We start from the raw sequence: 22,346 nt of genomic DNA, 5'->3' as shown, positions 1-22,346 counted from the left end.
TGTCACAACAGATTTCTCTGTGTGAAATCCGGGCTGCTCTCCCCGGGGAGAGCGCGTCGCTACATATTTGTAGAGTTGCATCATGTCAGTAATTGAGACCTAGTGACTGTTAATGTAAAAGAAATTTGTTTACATGAACTGATATCAAGTGTTGTTTTGTGTGCATGCAGATTTGTATATTGTATTACTCTTTTTGTCACAACAGATTTCTCAGTGTGAAATAAGGGCTGCTGTCCGTAGGGAGAGGGTGTGTGGCTACACTGAGAGCGCCATCCATTTTTTGTTGTTTTTTCCTGCCTGCAATTTCATTTGGATTTTTCCAAGTGGATTTTTTTGAAGAATTTTGTCAGGGACAACCCTTTTGTTGCCATGGGTTCTTTTATGTGTGCTAAGTACATGCTGCACATGGGACCTCGGTTTATCATCTCATCCGAATGACTAGCACCCAGACCACCACTCAAGGTCTTGTGGAGGGGCAAAAAATACTGGCAACTATGGAATTTGAACCAGTGCACTCAGATTCTCTTGCTTTATAAGCGGACGCGTTACCCCTAGGCCAACACTCCACTTCTCAAAGAAGCGTCATTGTGTTTGGACAAATCCAAATACGCTACACCACATCTGCTAAGCGGATGCCTGACCAGCAGCATAGCGCAACAAGATTAGTCAGGCCTTGAGTGCATGCATATATATTTGTATACCTATCAAAGTGGACTGCCGACTACCCCCTCGATTTACAACTAGACACCCACTGGGACAACAATTTCCCACTGACTACCCCACTGCAAAGGACTACACTTCTACCACCTGAAGAAAAACTACCTTTAGACATCTGTTCGGAACATCTTGACCTTAAGTGCGCAATGCCAATAGGCTGAACTATAAGTGGATTTCTTCTGCAAAATTTTGAATGTTAATGTTGTCATGGGTTCTATTTCACAGAGCCAAATGCGTGCTGCACACAGGACCTCAGGTTAGCCTCTCATCTAAATGACTAGACACTCATTTTTATTTTCCATTGAAACATGGAAACAAGGGCAAGACCAGGACTCAAACCTAGACCTTCACAGACACTGTGTTGGCAGATAGGCCTCTTAACCATTCTGCCACCTTCCTCCAGGTGGGGAAAAAAAAAATGGAGTGGTCGCCTAGTGAAAATGCATCCACCTATGAAGCAAGAGAATCCACTCTTTCAAAACAGCTTTCAGTTCGGAACAACAGCTGTAACCACCCAACGTACCCAGGATGAGCTCCACGCTGGACAGACCGAAGGCCTGGCGCACAGGCTCCAGCTGAAGCCGACCGCTGTCCAGGAGGAACTTGCGCGTGACATGTGCCCCGCCCACCACACACTGGATGCTGACCACCTCTGTTGACAATGTTGATCACTTGAAACATTCAGTCTCTGCTGACAATGTTGATCACTTGAAACATTCAGTCTCTGCTGACAATGTTGATCACTTGAAACATTCAGTCTCTACTGACAATGTTGATCACTACCAGTAAAACATGCAGTCTGTTGACAATGTTGATCACTACCAGTAAAACATGCAGTCTCTGTTGACAATGTTGATCACTACCAGTAAAACATGCAGACTGTTGACAACGTTGATTACTACTAGTAAAACATGCAGTCTATTGACAATGTTGATCACTACCAGTAAAACATGCAGTCTCTGTTGACAACGTTGATCACTACCAGTAAAACATGCAGTCTCTGCTGACAATGTTGATCACTGCCAGTAAAACATGCAGTCTGTTGACAATGTTGATCACTGCCAGTAAAACATTCAGCCTCTGTTGACAATGTAAATTACAAGCAGTAAAACATGTGCAGTCTTCACTGATAATGTAAATTCATCCCAACCAATAAAACATGCAGCTTCTGTTGACAACATCAGTCGCAACCTATTAAACTTGCAGCCACTGTCAACAATAAGAATTACGAGCAATAAAACATACAACTTCTGTAAACAATGAAATTCACTGCCAATAAAATATGCAGCATATGTCAACAATGCTGATATATCACAAACAATAAAATCAGCAGCCTTTATCAACGACATAAGTCAATCACAAACCACATAAAACAAAGAGCAGCCTATATAAACTACATTAATTATCACAATCAGCAAGCGGCCTTCACCAACAACATCAATCACAAACAATGAAATGAGCAGCCTGAGATTCCGGAGTTTGATCCCTTTTGCACCTGGTGGGTAAAGTGTGGAGATTTTTCCAACCTTCCACGTCAACATATGTGCAGACCTGCTGGTGCCTGAACTCCCTTCATGCATATATACATGCAGAAGATCAAATACGCATGTTAAAGATCCTGTAATCCATGTCAGCGTTCGATGGGTTATGGAAACAAGAACATACCCAGCATGCATACCCCCCCCCCCCACCCAATACCCTCCATGTTTGTAAAGCGCTTAGACTTGGATCTCTGACAAAAGATAGGCACTACATAAGTACTCTTATCATATCCATCCATATCAACCTCTGCCTACAACGTGAGTAGTTAACTCTCTCCATACGAACGGCGAAAGAGACGACGTTAACAGCGTTTCACCCCAGTTACCATCATCAAAATATTGCAAGAGGAAGGCTCTTATACTGAAGAGGTGAATGCTGACAAAGAATACCACAATTCTGACGACGGAAGCTAAAGGTTGGGTCATTCAGACACCCACTGGACATCCGAGGGGTCTGTGTAGAGGAGAAGAGAGGACTGGCCATACTGAGTGAGTTAAAACAAAACATTTTAACAAAACAGAAGGAAACTGCTGAGATTTAGACTTTGCATCCCAGCTGACCACAATGTATGCCTCTGACCATAGCTTTTACAACCGCAAATAAATGAGCATCATTAAAAGAATAAAAACAACAGAAGGTGCCTTCCTGAATCAATTGGTGCTGATGAGACTTAAAGCGTCTGATGCCATCAAGAAGTACAATCTCTTGACAGACTTGCGACATGTGACATAAAGGTTCTTCAGTTCATGGAATGTGACCAATGTCACAGATATCCACTATTTTTGGACCTGCTAGACATATCTGATACCCCCCCTCACCCCCCTGCACCCTCCAGTACCATCAATGACTCACAGGAGACAGTTAATGGGAAACAACCCAAGTAGTTGCACCATGCTCTCACAAATGAAACGATTCTATCATGAGCACATAGCTGTTTTTAGAAAAAAATCTCTGACAACAAGCTTCCCAGCATAAAAACCAGCTTGTCCTTTGAAAAAAATTTAAAAACGTTTTATCCATTACATTAGTTCATGACTGCACACGCATACTGAGAAACAACATATGTATTGTAAAAGATGCAAAAATACCCCAAAGCTACATACCAGGTTCCGTCATCTCTTGATACTTGGAGGGAAGCACACAGGTTGACCCTTCTACCATTCTGAAACAACAAATGCTGACATTTATACTGTTTAATATACCATTTTCTCAAACCCCTCAACATAAGGAACACTGATAATTGAATGTTTTTTTTAAAGCATCTTTTTTGCTATCTCAAATTCGTCAGTCACAAACGCACACACATGCAAATAAAAATCATTATTTCCTTACTTCGAATATCAAGGCAGTTTCACTTAATTGTGTCTTTTTCTGGACACACACACATACACACACACACACACACACACATATAGACATACAGTACTCACCCAATCTACTCATACCCCCCCCACACACACACAAACGCACACACACACACACACACACACATACTTGCCATCATCCTGTACTTACTTCAAACAAAAATCAATCATTAAATCAAAACTTGACAAATACACATGTATACATACAATTCAAAAACATTCACATAAATTAGAATATATGTGTTGGATGTTCACACATACACAGCAACTTTACCCTCCCCCCAACATTTACAGAAGATCTTACTTCTTTACAAATCCCCACATAAGCACACACACAAAGAGAAAAATTAATTTTACTCACGCTGCCAACTGTTCCAGTCTTTTCTGCAGAGCTGCAATGTTGTCATTCTGCAACGACACACAGTTCATGCATTTTCAGGCAATGTAAATGTACTCGTATACATGCCGAACAGTATATACCTCAGGAGGATGGTGGCAGAATGGTGAAGATGCTCATCTGCCTATACAGTGCCCACCAGAGAGCCTGTGCTCAATTCCTGGTCTTGCCCTTTCTCCCAAGTTTGATAGGAAAATCAAACTGAGCTTCTAGTCGTTTGGATGGGACAAACAACCCAGGTACTGTGTGAAGCATGCGCTTGGTGCACTGAATAGCAAATGAGTGTTGTCCACTCCGATAGGCACATAAATATATAGGCATGCATTCAAGGCCTGACTAGCTTGCAGGGTTATGCTGATGTCAGGCATCTGCTTAGCAGATGTGGTGTTGCGTATAATGATTTGTCCAAACGCAGTGACACTTCCTTGACAAACAAATTGAAACTAATACCCTCCCTTCTCCCACCAAGTATTTCATCATGCACACTGTACTTCCTCTTTCACGTGATGACCAACATCATTATGTTGAAGAAATTGTTGTTTTGTGAGAGGCTGCTGTAGGTTGTGGTTTGACTGAGCTGCTGAAGGAAGTCTTCTTAATTCAAAGACAGGAGGTGGGGGGCTGGGTGGGGGAATGGGGGGTCATTTCACTGGTTGTTGTTGTTGTTCTTCTTCTGCGTTCGTGGGCTTCAACTCCCACGTTCACTCGTATATACGCGAGTGGGCTTTTTATGTGTATGACCGTTTTTACCCCGCCATGTAGGCAGCCATACTCCGCTTTCGGGGGTGTGCATGCTGGGTATGTTCTTGCTTCCATAACCCACCGAACGCTGACATGGATTACAGGATCTTTAACGTGTGTATTTGATCTTATGCTTGCGTATACACACGACGGGGGTTCAGGCACTGGCAGGTCTGCACATATGTTGACCTGGGTGATCGTAAAAATCTCCACCCTTTACCCACCAGGCGCCGTCACCGTGATTCGAACCCGGGACCCTCAGATCAAAAGTCCAATGCTTTAACCATTCGGCTATGGTGCCCGTCACTGGTTGTTCACATCATCAGCTTGGCAAATCTAGCTACTGAACAGTCCCTGGAAAAATACTCCCGACCGGCAAAAGGGGGTGGTGGAGGGTGTGTGGGGGGGGGGGGGGGGGGGGGGGGGGGGGGGGGGTTGGCAACCTAGAAGACAGAAGGGCCTGGGGAGAAGTGGAAGTTGAGAGCCTACTACCTGGGGAGAAGTGGAAGTTGAGAGCCTACTACCTGGGGAGAAGTGGAAGTTGAGAGCCTACTACCTGGGGAGAAGTGGAAGTTCAGAGCCTACTACCTGGGGAGAAGTGGAAGTTGAGAGCCTACTACCTGGGGAGAAGTGGAAGTTCAGAGCCTACTTTTCAGAGTCGCAGGCAGGAGGCTAATCTGGTCTTGAAGCAGTCCAACGACTTGGCTGTGACAACCCTGATTCATATCAGAACAGAACAGAATAGAAATTGCACAAACTAGAAATCACCCCCCCCCCCAAAAAAAAACAACAACGGAGTATGGCTGCCTACATGGCGGGGTAAAAACGGTCATACACGTAAAAGCCCACTCATGAACATACGAGTGAACGTGGGAGTTGCAGCCCACGAACAAAGAAGAAGAAGAAGAAGAAGAAATCACACAAAATGCACTGTGGTCACAAGGATATATTGGGTGGCACAGTACATAAAAAGTACAAAGATGAATCGGAAATAATAATAATAATAATAATAATGTACATTTATATAGCGCCCTCTCTCTCTAAGAGCTCAGGGCGCTTTACATAAAGAAAAATATTACAAGTTACAGAAAACATTCATGACTATCTCAAAAAACCCTCCCCTCCAACCCCCTCCCACACTCTCCCCCTCCCACTCTACATACATCCAAAGTGATCTGACATGGGTGGTGCTGGAGAACAAGGAAGGTGAAAGTGCTTATAGATAGGTTTTAAAAAGATGAGTTTTTAGTGATGAGCAAAAAGAAGAAATAGAATCAGATGCATGGATATGATGAGGAAGGTTGTTCCAGATGTCAGGAGCAGCAATGAAGAAAGAACGTTCACTGTTGGTTCTTGTACTGACACGAGGAAGTTTCAAAAGGTAACAGTCAGAGGAAGAGTGGAGATTTCTTGCGGGAGTGTAAACACGGATAAGGCCTGAAAGATATGTAGGTCCTGCGGAGTGGAAAGCAGAATAGCAGACATGCAACTTTGTATTTAATTCTCGCTTCAATGGGGAGCCAATGTAGAGCGAGGAGGTGAGGAGAAATGTGATCAGTATGTGAGACTCTGAGAGTCACATATACCGGTATATGCCCTCCCAAACAGTGGAAGGGCCATGGGACCATGCCATGCTCCACACTATGTTGATGGGTTTTTTATGGGAGAGTTCAACTCCAAACAAACTGGTACTAGTCTTCACCAGTTCCTCTGATGACCTCATTTCTACCACCCAACAGACGTACAGAAGAGACAAAAAGACTTGGACCAGAGCAGAAACAAGAGATGATGGTTTCGTCCATTGTACCAAAGATGATGCCAATGAATTTGAGAAACATTGTATTGTACTGTATTGTATTGTATTACTCTTTTTGTCACAACAGATTTCTCTGTGTGAAATTCAGGCTGCTCTCCCCAGGGAGAATCATGCACAAATACAGCAGATGTTAATTTAGGATTTTATTTTTCAAACGTGATGAACAGAGAGACAAGCTCACTACTTACCTTCTTAACTTCATGTTGTTAAAGCCTTACAGTTATCAACCACAAATGGCATATCAGGCCTATTGTTGTATCCTAAAATAGAATCTTCAAACTAATTTAATATCTAAGAACAAACTACTTTTACATATCATACCAAAGATATGGCTTCATGTCACCATTTATCATCATTAAAATCATCACATTATTGATATCATTATCATAACCGTCGTTGTTGTTCATAAGCATTGTCGCCAGTCAAACTGTCTTTATATGAAGATGATGATGATGATATGGATATCATCTTTCATCATCATCAAAATCATCACAATAATGATAACATCATCATATTCATAACCATCCTTGTTGTCAGTCATAAACATCATCAGCAGTGCAGTCAAGTTGTCCTCACGGTCATGTCATGATCTACCAAAATAGTTCAATGAACAAAAGATCATACAGCACCTGTGCTTGAATTTGCTTTTCTAACGTTTCGTAGCTGCTTCCCAAACTGCTGCACACAGAAGCATCATCGTCAACAGGTGCTTTCTTGCCCTGCACCGACACAGCATTTAGGAGCTGGGGGCTGGGCGTGTCTTGTCGGCTAACACCACTGCGCTGCACAGCATTTAGGAGCTGGGGGCTGGGCGTGTCTTGTCGGCTAACACCACTGCACTGCACCACAGCAGCCGACCTCTGCTGTGCCTTCACACCTGTCCGCACTGTTTTCTCTGTTTTCTTAACACCGCCGTTCACAACAGGAGATTCGACAAGTCCCCGCGTTCCTACACCGTTGGAAGATTGCTCAGAATGCCACTTTGAGTTTGGTGTTTGGATGTTCATAGGAGGCTGGCTTGAAGTCGGCTTTGCAGGAGTGGAGCATAAAATCCTGTCATTTGCTGCCAGCTGTCCAGGACTCTGTTCTGAGGCAACAGAGTTGATGGATTCACTTTTTGGTGATGTCTGCCCTGAAACAGGTTTTGAAGCAGAAGAGTGGTGCAATGTTCCGTTATGTGTTGTCACAGAGTTGATTTCAAACTGCTGTGAAAGTTTAGAGTTGTCGAAATGTGGACTGATCGCCGAGAAATCCACCCTCTCAACAGTCAGGCTTTCACCGGGCGAAGTCCTCTCCTCTTCACCGTCCACTTCTTCAACGATACTCCGAGGGCTGTCTGTGATTTCCTCCACAAGTCTGGGGTGAGCTTCACCACAACTGATGTCCGCCAAAGACAACTTGATGCGCGATTCGCCGGACATTCCTCGATCAGGAGATCGGAACCGGTGATCAGGACGCTCTCCCTTGTAGCTAGCCTGACGTGCGTGGCGGTACTTGTCCTTCAGATGTGGACTTCTGGTTTCCCGCAGACTCTCTGACTTGGTCAGTGAGGAAGAGGACGGAGTTCTGACAGCAACCATGTGGCCATTGAGAAGCTGGTGAGCCTTTTCTGAAAGGCAAAAAAACAAAACAAAAACATAGGGTAATTAGTAACCTAGCAAATCTTTTCTGGAAGGAAAAAATATAATCTGTACGCTCCAAGCATTTCTGAGAATGGACCCACCCCACCCCAAAAGTAATTTGTAAGCTAGCAAGTCTTTTCTGAAAAGGAAAAAACAGCAGTAAATTGTAAGCTAACAAGTCTTTTCTGGAAGGAAAAACATAGTTATTTGTAAGGAAGCAAGTCTTTCCTAGAAGAAAAAAAATCCACTAATTTCTAAGCAAGCAAGTCTTTTCTGGAGGGACAAAAAGCAACAACAAACAACCCCCCCCCACCAAAAGAACAACATTCTTATTTCTCTTTCACACATACACATATAAAGACAGATACTGAAAAACAGATAACACATTCTCAATCAGTTCTTGACTTCCAAGAAACTCGCACAAACATGCAACTCAATAAGCTAAAAAATAAAAAGTCAAGGCCTTCAAGACTCACTTGTGATACACTTAAAAAAAAAAATCCAAACTTTTTATGTATTGAGTATAATTTCAAAATGTAATGTTTAAGATGAGAAAGATCAGCTTAAAGCAAATTAACTCCCCTAGCATTAATTACAGAATAATTTCCCTTCTATACTATCTGCACCAAAACGTTTGCAAAATAATTAAAACTTCCATGCTTAGCAAAAGAAGTTCCTGTTTGAACAAAAAATGATAATAATGACTGCTCTTGTTGTTGGGTCAGAATATCACATCAAAGTGCCAAGTTTAGAGAATACAAAAAATATAAGTGTAAGAGTAAATGCAGTTTGCATATAATTAGGCTTCATTTTTTAATTTTTTTGTGCCCATCCCAGAGGTGCAATATTGTTTTAAACAAGATGACTGGAAAGAACTGAATTTTTCCTATTTTTATGCCTAATTTGGTGTCAACTGACAAAGTATTTGCAGAGAATATGTCAATGTTAAAGTTTACCACGGACACACAGACACACACACACAGACAACCAAACACCGGGTTAAAACATAGACTCACTTTGTTTACACAAGTGAGTCAAAAAGGGGGAAAAAAAAAGGAAAGAAAAAAGATTTAACAAGCATTCAAATGTCCACATGACACTGACTGACCCGGCCTTATGGGGAAAAACTTGAGGGACAAAGCGTAGGAAGAGGTGTTGTTGGCTGAAGGAAAGAGGGAGTCGCTGGGAGCTGTTGTTCCTATCAGCACCAACACCCCATCAGCGTTGCTCAGCTGGGTCGTGTCAAGGCTGCACACTCCCTTTGGTCGCTCGTCTTTATCCACCATCTGAAAAGGTTTTGTGTGTTTCATTTTGTGCTGTTTTAAACAATATACACTATGATGTATAATCATATCTACATCTATCTATCTATACGTATCTTGTCCCTGGCAAAATTCTGCAGAAAAATCCACTTCAATAGGAAAACAAATAAAATTGCAGGCAGGAAAAAACTATAAACAAAAAAAGGTGCGGCACTCTCAGCGTTGCGAAGCGCTCTCCCTGGGGACAGCAGCCCGGATTTCACACTGAGAAATCTGTTGTGACAAAAGGAGAAATACAATATAATATACAAACCTGCATGCACACAAAACAACATTGGATATTGGTTCATGTTGCCTGGCTGCTGATACACGTAACAAATTTCTTTTACATTTGCAGTCACTAGGTCTCAGTGACTGACATGATGCAACTCTACAAATATACACTAATCACCATTACCATCAGAAAGACAAACAGACTCACACAACGTTCTACTTCACACACAAACACGAGGGGTGGCCCAGTGCTAATGTGTTTGTCAAGGAGGTGAGAGATTCTGAGCACACAGGATTGAATCCTACACTTAGCAATATTCCCACCCACCCCCCACTCCACTAGACCTTGAGTAGTCAACTGGATGCCAGACATTCGGACGAGACGATAAACAGAGGCCCTGTGTGCAGCGTACAATCAGCATACATAATAGTACTCACAGCAACAAAAGGGTTAGTCCCTGATAAAATTCTGTAGAAAAATCCACTTTCATAGGAAAACAAACATACTTGCAGGCAGAAAATAAAAAGAAGAAAGAGGAAAAAACAAACAAACATGGGTGGCACTGCATTGTAGCAATGCGCTCTCTCTGGGGAAAGCAGCCCAAATTTCGCAAAGAGAGATGTGCTGTGACAAAAGACTAACAAAACACAATGCAATGTATGCATATTTGATATTCAGTCGTGTCTGACCATAACCATCAGAACAGCAGAGGAGGCAACTGCTGTTCTGACTATCTGAGCTAGAATTTGATTACAGTAGAGAATGTCTTACCCAAGTTACATCCCCACTCTCTAAGCCAAGAGGGTTTAGAACAGCCGGTGTTGGGATGGTCCCCAAAGGCCGACTAACCTCCAAAACTGCAGCATAAAGAGCCAGTGCAATTTTCCCTCCTAGTTTGAGAGCCATAGACCTACTCCTTTTGCCACAGACCTTCACAAAAGACTAAGCTGTAAATGACTTCCCACTGCAATGGAGAAACCATCATACAGCTCTCACTCTTTTTTAATTATTTTATTTATTTATTTATTTATTTATTTTTACTTCTTTTTTTTCTCAAGGCCTGACTAAGCGCGTTGGGTTAGGCTGCTGGTCAGGCATCTGCTTGGCAGATGCGGTGTAGCGTATATGGATTTGTCCGAACGCAGTGACACCTCCTTCAGCTACTGATACTGATACTGATCTGCTGTTGGTCCTGCTGAAAGCTTATGCAGAGATGCCAACCCCTGACAAGTGTTTGCAGGAACAATCAGGAAATTTGATAGGAACACTCTGAACTTGGTAGGAACACTCGGACTCCAAACCACAACAGCAAACATACATGCTATCTACAAGGCATACAAACAATGTAAACATGCAAGCAATTAGCTGAGCATCATCACCAAGGTTAGTGGTGACTGCCCTGGCCTCGTGATCAGTAGGTCTAGATCACCTGGGTAATATTATGACAGGAAAGCATGTGACCATGCTATGCAGTTGAAAATGAACTCATCGGAACAATTTTGATGTTGGCGTAACAAAATATGGTGAAATCGTAACAGTTGGCATCTCTGCATATGTCAATCTGTGATATAAGCCAAGCATCGGAACACAATACAACACAACAGAAATAACAACACAGCTACTGACCAGGTGTCCGGCAGGCAGGAGGTGGTTGTCCAGCAAGGCGAACACCTGAAGAACGCTCTGTGTGTTGCTGCCCACCACCACACACTGGCTGCTGTCCTGTGAACACCACACACTGCCAGGCTGGCCTTACAAAGAAGAACACAGCGACAACAACACACGCTAACAATTTGGGCTATAAAGATAAGACGAGAACAGCGACAATGACAAACGCTAACAATTTTGGCTATAAAGATAAAACGAGAACAGCGACAACAAACGCTAACAAGTTTGGCTATAAAGATAAGACGAGAACAGCAACAACAACAAACACTAACAACACTGGCTATAAAGATAAGACGGGAACAGCAACAACAACAAACGCTAACAATTTTGGCTATAAAGATAAGATGAGAACAGCAACAACAACACACGCTAACAATTTGGCTATAAAGATAAGACGAGAACAGCAACAACAAGAAACGCTAACAATTTGGCTATAAAGACAAGATGACAACAGCAACAACAACACACGCTAACAATTTGGCTATAAAGATAAGATGACAACAGCAACAACAACACACGCTAACAATTTGGCTATAAAGATAAGATGAGAACAGCAACAACAACACACGCTAACAATTTTGGCTATAAAGATAAGATGAGAACAGCAACAACAACAAACGCTAACAATTTGGCTATAAAGATAAGATGAGAACAGCAACAACAACACACGCTAACAATTTGGCTATAAAGATAAGACGAGAACAGCGACAACAACAAACGCTAACAATTTTGGCTATAAAGATAAGACGAGAACAGTAACAACAACAAACGCTAACAATTTGTCTATAAAGATAAGATGAGAACAGCAACAACAACACACACTAATAATTTGGCTATAAAGATAAGATGAGAACAGCAACAACAACACACGCTAACAATTTTGGCTATAAAGATAAGATGAGAACAGCAACAACAACACACGCTAACAATTTTGGCTATAAAGATAAGACGAGAACAGCAACAACAACACACGCTAACAATTTGGCTATAAAGATAAGATGAGAACAGCAACAACAACACACGCTAACAATTTTGGCTATAAAGATAAGATGAGAACAGCAACAACAACAAATGCTAACAATTTTCGCTATAAAGATAAGATGACAACAGCAACAACAACACACGCTAACAATTTGGCTATAAAGATAAGATGAGAACAGCAACAACAACAAACGCTAACAATTTTGGCTATGAAAATAAGATGGGAACAGCAACACCTATGAAGGCTAACAATAAGATGGGAACAGGAACAGAGAACAAACTCTAACAATTCTGGCTATTAAAATAAGACCGGAACAGCAACAATTTTTGGCTATAAAAATAAGATGGGAACAGCAACAGAGTTTACATACGAAAATCATAACTTTACATAAACAGAGTTTAGTCATGAAAATACAGATGTAAAAATCAACAGACTTTAGATATGGAACGCAGAAAGTGAGAGAATGTGGACCTGGACAAAGGTAAAGTTCAGTTCAGTTCAGTTACTCAACGAGGCATCACTGCGTTCAGACAAATCCATATACGCTACACCACATCTGTTAAGCAGATGCCTGACAGCAACGTACTTCAACAAAATTATTCAGGCTCTGAGGAAAAAAACAAAGATGCATGAACAAATAAATGAAGAAATCATTAAAATAATGAATAAACAAATAAAGAAATAAAAGAAGAATAAAAATAATTTTAAAACAAATACTAGCAATAAAGCAGAATAAAAAATAAGGAAGCAAATAGAAAAAGACATAAAATAAAATGTAGAAAATAGAATGACAGTGAAAATAATAATGAATAAACAAATAAGCAAATAAATATAATTAAATAAACACACATACACACACATACTTACACAGCAGATATGCAAAAAATATGCAGTTTCACAGATATGAAAGCACAACCAAAACTACACAGACTAAATACTACACATAAGTGCACAACAACCCTGACACATAAACACATACACACATTCCCCATCTCCGATATTAACCCCCCAGGCCCCCCCTTCCAGCTTACATACACATCTTGCAGCTTCCACAGCACACACACATACCCCCCTCCCCACACACATGCACATTCCAATATTCTGTAGCTCCCACATTACCCACAATACAGACATACACACAGTGACATACACCCCACCCCCAACACATACACACACTCACACACACATACACGCACTTGAAAGTGCACAGAGCTCTCCTGACACATGTGCACACTCACACACACAAACTGCCACCAATCTGCTGCAAGAGGGGTGGGGAAAGACCTCTGATGCCATCTAGCATGTTTCCCAGTCAATATATTTGGGAAAGTCCAGACAGACTCTGTCCATTTTGAAGAAATTTGTGCCATGTTGGTTTGGAAACGATGCCAATATCTGTTTGATCTGGAAAAGATTATGCTCTACCTTTCATGCTAGACTTAAAGCTGCTGCCTCTCTCAACCTTTCTTTCCGTGAGGCCATCGATAGTGTGATGGCCTTGAACCTTGTTTTTGAGGTATTCTTTTACTTTTCTTAAGATTTCATAATTCGACACAGGTAAAACAGCAGCTTTACCTGGAAGTGGAGGAGGTCGGGAGACAGGAGACCAGGGACCTGAGCACTGGTCAGAATGGTGGGGTCCTGGGGTCCCGGCTTCATGCGGACCACTGTCAGCATGGCACTGTCCTGCACTGGGGACTGGAACCATCAACCCCTCATCACGTCAACATCATCGTCATCATCACCACACTTACACCCCCCCTCAACATGTCAACGACGTCATCATCACCACACCTACAGCCCCCCTCATCATGTCAACAACATCATCATCATCTCAACACTTACACCCCCTCATCACATCAACATCACCATTGCCACCCCGCCTCCCTCTTATCATGCATCAACATTCATGAACACAGGAAAATCAGAAATAAACTTACAGAAGGCTCTTGTCTCTAAAATGACTCACTTGAGAAAAGAAAAACAACTCTTTTTTTTATTTATTTAAATATATGTGAAACAGGTAAGGTACCACATGAACCAACCTTTTGACTGGGATCTAAGTTAAGGAGACTGTCTTTCACAGACTTTAGGTACCACATGAACCAACCTTTTGACTGGGCTCTTCTGTCTTCCACAGACTTTAGGTACCACATGAACCAACCTTTTGACTGGGCTCTACTGTCTTTCACAGACTTGGGGTACCACATGAACCAACCTTTTGACTGGGCTCCACGGTCTTTCACAGACTTTAGGTACCACATGAACCAACCTTTTGAATGGGCTGCACTGTCTTTCACAGATTTTAGGTACCACATGAACCAACCTTTTGACTGGGCTCTACGTTAAGGAAACTTTATTTCACAGACTTAGAGTACCACATGAACCACCTTTTGACTGGGCTCTACGTTAAGGAAACTTTATTTCACAGACTTAGAGTACCACATGAACCAACCTTTTGACTGGGCTCTACTGTCTTTCACAGACTTTAGGTACCACATGAACCAACCTTTTGACTGGGCTCTACTGTCTTTCACAGACTTTAGGTACCACATGAACCAACCTTTTGACTGGGCTGCACTGTCTTTCACAGACTTTAGGTACCACATGAACCAACCTTTTGACTGGGCTGCACTGTCTTTCACAGACTTTAGGTACCACATGAACCAACCTTTTGACTGGGCTGCACTGTCTTTCACAGACTTTAGGTACCACATGAACCAACCTTTTGACTGGGCTCTACGTTAAGGAAACTTTATTTTACAGACTTAGAGTACCACATGAACCAACCTTTTGACTGGGCTCTACGTTAAGGAAACTTTATTTCACAGACTTAGAGTACCACATGAACCAACCTTTTGACTGGGCTCTTCTGTCTTTCACAGACTTTAGGTACCACATGAACCAACCTTTTGACTGGGCTCTACGTTAAGGAAACTTTATTTTACAGACTTAGAGTACCACATGAACCAACCTTTTGACTGGGCTCTACGTTAAGGAAACTTTATTTCACAGACTTAGAGTACCACATGAACCAACCTTTTGACTGGGCTCTTCTGTCTTTCACAGACTTTAGGTACCACATGAACCAACCTTTTGACTGGGCTCTACTGTCTTTCACAGACTTGGGGTACCACATGAACCAACCTTTTGACTGGGCTCCACTGTCTTCCACAGACTTTAGGTACCACATAAACCAACCTTTTGACTGGGCTCTACTGTCTTTCACAGACTTGGGGTACCACATGAACCAACCTTTTGACTGGGCTCCACGGTCTTTCACAGACTTTAGGTACCACATGAACCAACCTATTGACTGGGCTGCACTGTCTTTCACAGACTTTAGGTACCACATGAACCAACCTTTTGACTGGGCTCTACGTTAAGGAAACTTTATTTCACAGACTTAGAGTACCACATGAACCAACCTTTTGACTGGGCTCTACGTTAAGGAAACTTTATTTCACAGACTTAGAGTACCACATGAACCAACCTTTTGACTGGGCTCTTCTGTCCTTCACAGACTTTAGGTACCACATGAACCAACCTTTTGACTGGGCTCTACGTTAAGGAAACTTTATTTTACAGACTTAGAGTACCACATGAACCAACCTTTTGACTGGGCTCTACGTTAAGGAAACTTTATTTCACAGACTTAGAGTACCACATGAACCAACCTTTTGACTGGGCTCTTCTGTCTTTCACAGACTTTAGGTACCACATGAACCAACCTTTTGACTGGGCTCTACTGTCTTTCACAGACTTGGGGTACCACATGAACCAACCTTTTGACTGGGCTCCACTGTCTTCCACAGACTTTAGGTACCACATGAACCAACCTTTTGACTGGGCTCTACTGTCTTTCACAGACTTGGGGTACCACATGAACCAACCTTTTGACTGGGCTCCACTGTCTTTCACAGACTTTAGGTACCACATGAACCAACCTTTTGACTGGGCTGCACTGTCTTTCACAGACTTTAGGTACCACATGAACCAACCTTTTGACTGGGCTCTACGTTAAGGAAACTTTATTTCACAGACTTAGAGTACCACATGAACCAACCTTTTGACTGGGCTCTACGTTAAGGAAACTTTATTTCACAGACTTAGAGTACCACATGAACCAACCTTTTGACTGGGCTCTTCTGTCTTTCACAGACTTTAGGTATCACATGAACCAACCTTTTGATTGGGCTCTTAAGTTAAGGAGACTGTCTTTCAAAGACTTACAAAGGTTGATTGATTGACTGACTGATTGATATGGATACTTATATAGTGCCTATCCTCGGTCAGGGACCAAGCTTTAAGCGCTTTACATACATGGGGTCATTTGCACCACAGGCTGCCTACCTGGGTAGAGCTGACTGATGGTTGCCACTGGGCGCTCATCATTCGTTTCCTGTGTCATTCAATCACATTTCAGGCGCGCACACATGCACACTCAGACAGACATGTAACATTTTACGTGTATGACCGTTTTTGTTTTAATTCCCCGCCATGTAGGCAGCCATACTCCATTTTCAGGGGTGTGCATGCTGGGTATATTCTTGTTTCCATAACCCACCGAATGCTGACATGGATTACAGGATCTTTAACGTTCGTTTTTGATCTTCTGCTTGCGTATACACACGAAAGGGGTTCAAGCACTGGCAGGTCTGCACATATGTTGACCTGGGAGATCGGAAAAATCTCCACCCTTTACCCACCTGGTACACCAAGATTCGAACCCGGGACCCTCAGACTGAAAGTCCAACGCTTTAACCATTTGGCTATTGCACCCGTCAAGGTACCGTATGAACCAACCTTCTGACTGGGCTCCAAGTTAAGGAGACCGTCTTTCACAGACTTCCCTTCGCTTGGTTTCAGAATGCCGTTGGATCCTGTCGGTTTCCTTCCTGCCTCTGTCAGGACAAATACAGTGGTGAATGACTCACACACTCACATGTATCCATGTACACCCCCCCACACACACACACGCTGAACAGATTGGACAAATGCAGTGGTGAATGACTCACACACTCACATGTATCCATGTACACCCCCCGCCTCACCCCCCCACACACACACGCTGAACAGATTGGACAAATACAGTGGTGAATGACTCACACACTCACATGTATCCATGTACACCCACACCCACACACGCTGAACGGATTGGACAAATGCAGTGGTGAATGACTCACACACTCACATGTATCCATGTACACCCACACACACACACACACTCTGAACAGATTGGACAAATACAGTGGTGAATGACTCACACACTCACATGTATCCATGTACACCCACACACACACACACACGCTGAACAGATTGGACAAATGCAGTGGTGAATGACTCACACACTCACATGTATCCATGTACACCCACACACACACACGCTGAACAGATTGGACAAATGCAGTGGTGAATGACTCACACATTCACATGTATCCATGTACACCCACACACACACACTGAACGGATTGGACAAATGCAGTGGTGAATGACTCACACACTCACATGTGTCCATGTACACCCACACACACACACACGCTGAACGGATTGGACAAATGCAGTGGTGAATGACTCACACACTCACATGTATCCATGTACACCCACACACACACACGCTGAACAGATTGCACAATAATGTGTAAACACAATTTCACTCAAGCGTATGTGGTACAGTTTGATTTTGACCAGTACTATTTTTCCAGGCCCTTTCTTTCAAAGCTGGTCTGAAACTTGAGCTGTAATGTCTAATTCACAACAGCCGATGCTTACATGAGATTACAGACTAAGACTTGAAAAGTATTAGCTGTTTCTAATTTATTTGTCTAATTTACATCAACAGCTGCTTACGAGAGATCACAGATTTAGCCTTGAAAAGTATTAACTGTTTCTCTTTTGTTTATATTTTCTTGTGAACATCCATCCAAGACGTGCGCTCGATGTCACCACAGCAACTAACTAACCTGGCATGGCAAAAGTGTCCATGGTGTTGTTCTTACAGAGTGCTTCCAGTGGCAAATCAGAGGCACATACCACACTGTCGTTGGAACCGGGCACAATGGCTGTGATACTGCCAGACACACTGCCAGACCCAGACATAAAAACACAACAACATAACAAACTTCAGCCCCTACTTTCATCCTGTTTGCCATACAACTGGTGTGTGTGTGTGTGTGTGTGTGTGTGTGTGTGTGTGTGTGTGTGTACGGATACAAGTCATGAGAATTTTGTATCTTGGCAAGGAAATCAAACTGAGAGCCTGGAAACCCAGAGTCTAAAAATGTAAGTAAGTTCACTGGAAGATTGCGTTTGGCAGGGTGCTGTGTGTCAACTCCAGGGCAGCTTTCAAAGGCTTTGTCTGAAATCTAAAAAAGAAAAAAACATATGCACTTGTCTTGGAAGAAATGTTTTAAAAACAATGACAAAGCTACTCTCTCCCTAACACACACACACACATAAAAATGAAGACAACACACACTGAAGCTTCTGTGTTGCAATTCAGAGCTCAGATCTACCAGTTGAAATTCCAGATATCTACCCACTCATCTGTTATTCTGGTTTTCTCAAAACTGTTCTATAATGCAGCATTTTTTTTTTAAATCTTGCCTTAATATCCTTCTTCTTCTTCATTCGTGGGCTGCAACTCCCACGTTCACACGTATGTACACGAGAATAACCGTTTTTACCCTGCCATGTAGGCAGCTATACTCTATTTTCAGGGGTTGCCAAATATAAAATGTGAAGAAAAAGGATTGTGTGATGTGTATATTAGATGATCAGATCATAAATAGAAAGATTAACTATTCAAGTGAATGCATGACAACAATGATTAAACTGATGTACCGGTAACTCAGTTAAGTAACAAAGAAAAAAAACCATTCATACCTTGCATTCTACTCTTGCATTGTGTTTATTTCATATTGCCAGGAAATGTAACTTTCAACAAAGGCTGGTAAGTTGGATCTGCACTTGTCAAATTTACATTTATAAAAGTACGTTTTCCCCAAGAAGTATTAACAAATGCTGTGTAAGTGTGCATAATCAGAGAAGTACCAAACAATGCCATACTTCATTTTCTTATGTTGGTGCATGATAATATATTTCTCCTCCAGTAACACTTAATAACTCTACAGTCTACCAAAGGAGTTTTGAACGCCTGCATCTCCAGAAAGGATGATCAATGTTATCCATTTTGTTGATAAAAAAATCACAGAATCCCCCCACCCCCTTTTTTGTGGCTCTGTACACTTGGTTATTATGATATGTTTATCAGTATTTACATGTCTGTCTGATATAAACAACTGTAATAACAGACACCATTCTCTTCCTTCCTTCCATTCTTTCTCTTTCTCTGGACCTTGCAAATGGAATGAACTTCCGCTTTCACTTCACCAGGTCTCCACACTCAGCTCTTTCAAGTCTGGCCTTAAAACCCACCTCTTTCCAAGACAGCCTCCCTCCCCTGCCTCTTCCTTGTCTTCAGTTTCTCAAGTTTAGAGTTATGCTTGCGTGTGAAAGACTGGTGTGAAAGCGCTGTCTCTGCACAAGATTTGGTGCTATATAAATACTTATTATTATTACCATTATCATCATTATTATTTCTTTTTTGGGTAAAGATAACACAGACAAGCAACTGCAGACAGAATGCTTTCAATTAATAGTTACCCCGGTATTCTCCATGCTGCTGTGACAAAGTCATTGATGTTTGTTTCCACATCAGACCATGTGTAGATCTGCAACACAAAATTATTGTTTTCACAGAAAAGGCTTGAACAAAAACAATCTTATTTATAATCATGGAATTCTTGGGGTTTTTTCTGTGTGTGTGTGTGTGTGTGTGTGTGTGTGTGTGTGTGTGTGTGTGTGTTGTGTGTGCACACAAGCGCCTCTATGCTTATTTTGGAAAAATCTTGACAACAACAGTAAACCATTCCGAATATGCTAACAATATGACACAATAACCTGAGCTTGAAAAAAAAAGAGAAGCCTTTCAGCAGAAAAGAAATGCTGTTTCAAAAAGAAAAGGGCAGGACTGATGAAAACTTTTCAAATTGAATCAACCAACCCTTCTCCTCCAAAAGCAAACCTCATGTATCATAAAACTGCCTTCAAATATGCCAAATACATATACTGAGCAAAACTCACAAAGTGTTCAAACACAAGCAGGCACAAAAACATGTACACAATCATACACACTAGCAGGCACAAAAACATGTACACACTCACACACACTCTCTATCTCGGCTCCCATGAATTTCATGGGTTTTTTTTGTTGTTGTTGTTGTTCTTTAGTTGTTGTTTTCACATGTGAAAAGGGACAGAGCAAACTGAGAGCACACATATAAAGCAGCAATGAAGTTACCGTTTCCCTGACACAGCATGACAAATGAATGGAAAAGAGTAAGAAAGTCTGAATGCATAATGAGGTATCATGGAGACAATGAAGGATATGTGTGTGTGTGTGTGTGTGTGTGTGTGTGTGTGTGTGTGTGTGTGTGTAAGCATGTGCACAGGCATTTGTGCACTGTGCATGCACAAGTTCAGTGTGTATGTGTACTTGCGCGCGCACACACACACACACATTCTACCCACTCTTCCACCCCTCTCCCCACTCCCAAACCCCTCCTTTTTATCCGCATCTAATACCAAAGTTAGTGGAAATACATAAAATCAACCACCACCACCACCAACACACACACACACACAGCCACCACCTCTCCTCCTCCCCTCACTCACACACACACACACACACATGCAAACAAATTCAGGTTAAGGCCAAACAACTTATCACCCTTAAGTAACAAAAGATGAGACAAGAAAGGTGGCCAGCTGTGAAACATCAGGTGACAACAGAGTGGAGATGTGCGTGGGGGTCAAGATGGTGGGATGGGGGGTGGCAGTGAGGTGCAGGCGAAGAAGACAGGGTGGTGGTGGGAGGGAGGTGGGGGGGGGCAGTGGGGTGAAGGATACAGAGAAGGGGGTGAGGATGGGGGCAGTGGGGTGAATGAGACAAAGGGGGGAGAGAGAAGGGGTGGGGGTGCGGATTAGAGGATTATCAGAATATGATCAATAACAACAGCAGGTAAACATCTTGCTAGCCTGTTGGTAAGGGCCTAGCATGCAACGTGTGTTTCATGCAACTAGCAACACACACACACACACACACACACACGTATCTATAATTTTGCACTCACAATCAAACAAACAACTTCTAATGAGGTTACAAAGGGTCTCTGCACTAGCTTGTGGACACACACACACACACACACACACACGCTCACAGTTTCATATATGTGCTGGTATGGAAGTTTGGGAGTGAGGAGTAAGCGTGTTTTGAACGATGTCATGAGTGTATGCAGTAAAATTCTGGGAGTGAAACAAGCCAGTATGCAAGAGCTGTATGAAAGTTGAGTGGTTAAAAAAAGCAGGCAGATAGCAACTGACGACACCCATATCTTAGCAAAGTATTATGAGCTATTGCCATCAGGACGACACTACAGAACTTTTAAGTTGAAATCCAGAGCTCTGAAGACTTTTATTCCACGTTCAATCCACCTTTTAAATTCTTGAGAACTGTGTGTATGTGTGTGTGTGTGCACGCGCACTCTCATGTGAGACGTTAGAAAGTCCGTGCATGATAGGTTGTACCTTGTTCTAGTTGTGCGTGTGTGTGTGTGCGCGCGCACGTGTGTGTTTACTGAGCTTAAAATTGCGACAATTGGTTATTATGAATGTGCAATATGTAGGATTAATAATGTGCAATATGCAGGATGAATGTACAATGGAATATGTCTAATGCTAACGTCCATATTCTAAATATATTTCTGTTAATAATTACGATGTAATAATTAATTGCAATGTTTTAAAAGTGAATATGTGAAATGCTTGTATTTGAGAACATATGTTTATTACTCTTGTTTAATCAAGTAATCCGCGTAAGTGGGGTGGGTGGGGGTGGGTG

At 42.2% G+C, this 22,346-nt stretch overlaps 1 protein-coding gene across 2 annotated transcripts in view; it reads right to left on the bottom strand.

Annotated features, from left to right (window-relative positions):
* Positions 1–22,346, bottom strand: part of LOC143297799 (uncharacterized) — a 50,168-nt gene that overhangs the window by 7,322 nt on the left and 20,500 nt on the right. For both annotated transcript variants that reach the window (XM_076610296.1, XM_076610298.1), the window contains exons 6-15: positions 20,051–20,118; positions 18,349–18,467; positions 17,192–17,289; positions 13,961–14,083; positions 11,362–11,457; positions 9,308–9,485; positions 7,207–8,186; positions 3,985–4,031; positions 3,363–3,421; positions 1,241–1,369 (exon numbers count right to left, since the gene is read on the bottom strand). In XM_076610296.1, coding sequence (XP_076466411.1) covers positions 1,241–1,369; positions 3,363–3,421; positions 3,985–4,031; positions 7,207–8,186; positions 9,308–9,485; positions 11,362–11,457; positions 13,961–14,083; positions 17,192–17,289; positions 18,349–18,467; positions 20,051–20,118 — 1,897 coding nt within the window. The remainder of the gene's footprint in view (positions 1–1,240; positions 1,370–3,362; positions 3,422–3,984; positions 4,032–7,206; positions 8,187–9,307; positions 9,486–11,361; positions 11,458–13,960; positions 14,084–17,191; positions 17,290–18,348; positions 18,468–20,050; positions 20,119–22,346) is intronic.

Source organism: Babylonia areolata, chromosome 23, assembly GCF_041734735.1.
Source record: "Babylonia areolata isolate BAREFJ2019XMU chromosome 23, ASM4173473v1, whole genome shotgun sequence".
NCBI classification, from domain to species: domain Eukaryota; kingdom Metazoa; phylum Mollusca; class Gastropoda; order Neogastropoda; family Buccinidae; genus Babylonia; species Babylonia areolata.
The sequence above is the reverse complement of the archived record's forward strand: the minus strand, read 5'-3'. Positions and strand labels throughout refer to the sequence as shown.